Source organism: Rosa chinensis, chromosome 7 (genome assembly GCF_002994745.2).
Source record: "Rosa chinensis cultivar Old Blush chromosome 7, RchiOBHm-V2, whole genome shotgun sequence".
In the NCBI taxonomy this organism is placed as follows: domain Eukaryota; kingdom Viridiplantae; phylum Streptophyta; class Magnoliopsida; order Rosales; family Rosaceae; genus Rosa; species Rosa chinensis.
This window is the reverse complement of record NC_037094.1, coordinates 13,297,671-13,303,083: the sequence shown is the minus strand read 5'-3', so window position 1 is coordinate 13,303,083 and position 5,413 is coordinate 13,297,671. Positions and strand designations below refer to the sequence as shown.

The window sequence follows — 5,413 nt, the reverse complement described above, 5'->3', positions numbered from 1 at the left end:
AAAAATAACTGTTTACCTTTGAGTATGGAGGATAGATTTGTACCTGTAAAATGGTTAAACAAACAAATTCAAAAGCATGGGCCCACTACGCTCCGTCAATTTTCTTTTTACTGAAAGGAAAGATAAAAACTTGAAGAGAAAGTAAAACTTGCTAAAGACAAAATGTCCTTAAGTGTCTAAAAACAAATGTAGTGGAGTTTTTTGTGTTTTAGAGTTTGGTCAAGGAGGTAGGTGTAGTTTCCCCTAAATCTTTTCCCCCAGCTGCTAGTCCTTTACTTTTTTTTTTTTTTTTGAAAGGAGTCATGCTTTACTTTTGATAAGTTAGGATTTGGTTGTCTTAGGGCATCTGTTCTGTAATTTTCTTTGCTTTGTCAAAAAAAAAAAAACAACAAACTAGTCCCATAACACAACAATATTTACGTACTCCATTAACTCCGCTGACAAAATGATAAATGAAATGCAAATGCAGAGGAAATAAAGACGGAGAAACCACGGCACTGCCCACTTTTGCATTCTAATACCTTCATATCATCAATAGTTACATTACCGTAACATCACACGTTTCATAGTTGGCAGGAATCAGGCTCTACTTCTCTATTGCGCATTTAACTATCTACAGAAAACTCTGCAACAAGTTTAGGAATTTGCAGACTTTCAAAATATCATCTGCTATCAGCATGCTTCTCAAACAGTAGGTGTGCGTTCAACTTAACAACTTCAGAAGAACGATGCCTCCAACAATCTGCTGAGAGTAGTTGCAGTAAAAAAAATAAGTTTCAGTCATACATCAGCCTAAGTACGACACCTTGACAGAACGATATACACTCCCTTTGTTGATCCTCATCAGCTCAACCAAACTGTTCCCCTGTAGCCAATTTGAAAAGGCAAAAGTTTACTATGAAAACGTGAATGTAAGTACAGTTCACTGATCAAGAAAGTACATGACAAATTTCAAAAGCAGTTGATAAGCCTATAATCTATGTATAAAAAAAGAAATTACCATGCTGCAACTTGCCCTGACTCGTGAGAAATTTCGTTCATAAAAGGTGTGAAGAGGCATGTCCTTACTACAATACTACACCTGAATCCTACATTATATTACTGCAGACCTCCAAAATTTTATGCTTTGCTGCTTTGTTTAACAACAGATTTAGATGACACTGGTAATGGCATATAAAGATCTGCGGAAACATAAATCTTAAAATGTGTGTTGCAGCTCAGAAACTCCACATTATTTAGCTATGTAATATGTCTGTTGTATCTCAAATTCTCAACTACTCCTTTACTCCCCTTTGGTTTAGAACCTAATGGTGCTTACAAAATTTCCTTGTATTGTACACTTCAACCAACTAGCAAATCTTATGTAATGCACAAAGACTTCCAGACATATAGTGGCGAAAACAAAGAAACCTGATAACAATCAATTCTACCCTCCACTATCTAATAATGACATGCAACAAAAATGACCAAACCCCATATAGACGAATAAATATTCTGATCTAAATCAATACCGCGATTATAAAGAGAAGCATGACAGAACTGATCATACCAGAATATAAAGAAGACAGCAAGTTATTATGATCCCAAAAACAGAAAAGGCATTCATACAAACTTCAGGAACCTTAGCTTTTGGAATGCACTAAGCAGACATATATGTAATTTGATTACCTCTCATGCTTTAGCCTTTTAAACTATAGCACTCAACATAGATTGAATTCCATCTTCATCCTCAGAGTCATCAGAACTGAAAATGGATGTAGAACTGTCATCACTATCACAATCAATAGGCGCATTATTACTGGCCATTGCAGGAGACTCAATAGACGACTTCTGTGTTTCCCTTGCTTTTTCTATGGCTCCTAAGATTATGTGCGCATGACTTGCTGATTTATTTTGTTTTCCATAGTCACTAACAGCAGAAGAAGCAAACGTTTCTGAGAAATAATTAACCAGAGAGCCACAGCGGCTTAGCTTCTGGTGATGCCTCATCTCAGTGGTTGGAATAGTATCCTGTTCCAAATTGTCACCACAGTCAATGCTACTAGTATTTGGAGATGAATCTCGTTTTCTTTTGAACCCCATCCGCTTCTTTTCTACAAGAGCACAAGCATCATCGCTATCGTTAATGAGAAGACAATGTCCTGATGAAAATTTAAGAGTACCTGGCATGAATGATTCATGTTAGGTATTACTGAGACATTGGCAAAAAAAAAAAAAAACTTTTGCAGATGAAGAATACTCATCCTAGCAAATACAGCACAGGATGTTAATATCGGCTTATAGAATATTTAAAGAGGTCATTTTTATTGTCAACCTAGATTAATGAAGTGCCTTTTATCTTCAAAACTATTATGAAATCGGCTGGAAGATTTATAGATCACAAATAAATCTGTTGCCCATGAAAGAGTAATTTTGTTCCTAAATTAGAGTAATTGAAACGGGTGCTAACCATCCCCATATTTACCCACATTGCTGCATATCAAAAACATATGGCTCGCATTTAGAGATTCATCAATTGTCCTCCTCTTTCGAGTCTTCAAACATGTACAAAATGACCACTGACTACCAACTTAACAGAGGTACCTAAATTTCATAGACAGTGACTTCTACTTCATAAAAACTAAAACTCAATAAACTTCGCAAAATTATAACATCCAGTACCTGAAGATTGCAAACCTCCATTTTGAGGAGAGACCGCACTTGCTGGCATAGAATCAGGGACATCCTCTAAATCTGTGACATGGTCAAAGCTCTTTTCTTTGTTTCCTGAATCCAAACTCTTCGCATCCATCAATTTATCCAACCCTGAAGCCTGTAGCTCAAACATTTCCTTATGCATCGCGTTTTGGCTCTTGAAGTTATTGTTCTCCCTTTGGCATTCAAAAATCACCTCTTTATCCTCGGCTTTCCTTCCCTTCTTCACCTCCTCCAGAAGCCTCTCATACCTCTCATTGGCAACAGTTTGCTGTTCCTTCAATCCCTCGAGTCGGGCCTTGCATTCCTCAAGCTCGCTTTCAGCATTGATCTTTGCAAGTATCTCCAATCGGTGATTTTCTACAAGTTCCTTATACTCATTCTGAATTTTAAGGTTTTCCAGCATCTCAAATTCATACTTTTCCTGAAGAGCTGCATATTTTTTATCAAACTTGACCTTTTCCTCTCTTTCTTCCGACTCCTGAGCTCTGAGCAGCCGCTCAAATTCTATCTTTTCCTCGAGCACTTCACACTTCCTCTTAATTTTGAGATTTTCCTGCTGCTGAAACTGGAGCTTTTCCTGAAGTTCACTATATTCCTTGAGGATTTCCAGCATATCAACTCTGTATTTCTCCACCAAAGCGTCATACTTCTCCTCAACTTTTTGCTTTTCCATAACCTCAAACCGGTACTTTTCAGCAACTTCTTTACAGTACTCCTCCTCATTTTTAACCTTTTCACCAAGTTGTTTATACTCCTCCTCAACTTTGTGGTGTTTTTGCTCTAGTTCTTTGTACATTATCTCAATCCTGACCTTTTCCAGCAGATCCAACTTGTGCCTTTCCCATAGCTCTGCATACTCCTTCTCGACTTTTTGCCTGCTTCCTTCAACCTCTAACCCCTTCTTTGCTTCGAGCACTTTACACTCATCCTCAGCATTGAGCTTCTCCAGCACCAGTATCTCATTCTTTCCCTCCAACTCTGCACACTCCTTCTCGACTTTTCGCTTCTCTTCAATCAGCAACTGGTGTTTCTCATCAAGCACTTTATACTCATGCTCCACATTAAGCCTATCCAGCCGCTCCAATTCATACCTCTCCTCCAACTCTGCATACTTCTCCTCAGCTCTTCGCTTCTCCGAAACCTCCAACTCGTGCTTCTGCTCCACTGCCTTGCACCTCTCCTCAATCCTGAGCCTCTCCATCCTCTCGAATTGGTAATTGTCCCAGAGAAACGCATGATTCTTCTGCAGTTTCGCATTCTCCGAAACCTCGAATGCGTGTTTCTTCTCAGCCTCTCTACACTTCTCCTCCGCTCTCTGCTTCTCCCGCACCTCCGATTCGATCTTCACCTCAAGCCCTGCGCACTTCTCCTCGGCCTCAAAAGTCTTCAGCAACTCGAATTTGTACTTCCTCTCCAGCGCTGCAAACTTCTTCGAGACCTTAATCATCTCCAGATGCGCGACTCGGTGCTTCTCGTCGAGTTCTCTGTACTCGCTCTCCACTACCAGCAGCTCAAGATTGCGCATTTCTTCGAGCGCTGCGTACTCGTTGCTCAGATCCTCAAAATCTCGGTGAAGCTCCGCTCCGGAGGCTAAGAAAGCCTCTCCGACTCCATCGAAACCCTTCCCCAGGATCGCAATCATCTCGGAAATGGTCTGTATCTGGGCTTCGTCTTCATCTTCCTCGGTGCTCCCAGCCAACATTCTGAGGCCCATAATCGATTGCCGGAATAGTACTGGTCCCGCCCGGTGTTGAGCCGTTGAGGCTTTGACTCCGACGCCTGGAAATGTAGCAGCAATAGAGGGAGGAGAAGAGAAGAGGCCTCTGGTTTTGGGGTTAGGGTTTGGTGAGGTAAGTGAGAATTGAGAAATGAGGGAGTGCTATGTGAGTGAGGGAGTGCCTGGAGATCATGCCAATTAATAACTTAACATGTAATTAGGGAATGTAATTACTAATTAGTAAACTCACATGAACGAGAGCATGTAATTAGGTTACTAATTAGCCCCTCATCTAAAACATAAAAAAGTAATAGAATTTTTCTTTTTAATTTCTACTCTACAATTTAGAGTTTACATAAAGTCTTAGGGAGTGTTTATTTCACTGGATTGTCATACCTCACCTTAATTTCTATGAGAGTCTTGAACTCCTCAAGCTTAGATTATGCTATATTATTCCCTAACCCATGTTTGGTCAGTCAGGACTAAAACTAAAGCCAACATCATCGACCTGAAGACCAGGGAAGCACCAAATGGCAGCCAATCGGAAATCTGCCATTAGGCCACCTTTGGCATGTGCACCGATTGGGTTTGATCCATCTCGTAGTCGCTGACATTCCTCTAGCCTCGGCTGGTCTGGTTGCTAGGTGTGGAGAGAGAATCGGGCCTTGAAAATCTTGGGTTCTCCTGTAGTTTATGTACAAATTCTGGCAGCTCCGGCAATGTTTTGAGGTATAAGAGGTATGAAAGTTGATATGTTCATTGTGTTCAACATGCTAGTATACATGGTTTCTGAATTCGATAACATTTTGGAAGATTTGATTTCTGGGTATTCAGCCACCGAGGCTACAACCTTTTGTGGCGGAGGTTCCGGGTTCAATTGGGGCTAAAAAATGAGGTGTGCTTGTGTTGAATCTCATAATTGGTGAAAGTTGTTGAGAAGGAGAGCAGAATGAGAATTTTCAGTAGAAGGTGAGCATGAGAGCTTCCATAGTCCCATGG

At 40.4% G+C, this 5,413-nt stretch overlaps 1 protein-coding gene across 2 annotated transcripts; it reads right to left on the bottom strand.

Moving 5' to 3' along the window:
• Nucleotides 1–475: 475 nt before the first annotated feature.
• On the bottom strand, nt 476–4,599 carry LOC112179629 (uncharacterized abhydrolase domain-containing protein DDB_G0269086). 2 transcript variants are annotated; one of them, XM_024318082.2, is made up of 3 exons: nt 2,662–4,599; nt 1,669–2,162; nt 476–865 (listed from the first exon to the last, which is right to left on the bottom strand). In XM_024318082.2, the coding sequence occupies exons 1-2, from the start codon at nt 4,409–4,411 to the stop codon at nt 1,687–1,689; spliced, it is 2,226 nt and encodes a 741-aa protein (XP_024173850.1). In that variant the 5' UTR covers nt 4,412–4,599; the 3' UTR covers nt 476–865; nt 1,669–1,686. The 2 variants fall into 2 exon arrangements, with proteins under 2 accessions (XP_024173850.1, XP_024173851.1); XM_024318083.2 differs by having other exon boundaries at nt 1,669–2,093.
• Nucleotides 4,600–5,413: the final 814 nt, after the last annotated feature.

What these genes read in the sequence shown, in the direction of transcription:
- LOC112179629 (XM_024318082.2), bottom strand. Translation starts at nt 4,411, where the DNA reads ATGGGCCTCAGAATGTTGGCTGGGAGCACCGAGGAAGATGAAGACGAA. An exon ending in TGGAGGTTTGCAATCTTCAG is followed by an intron (nt 2,163 to 2,661) that starts GTACTGGATGTT and finishes CATTCATGCCAG; the next exon opens with GTACTCTTAAATTTTCATCA.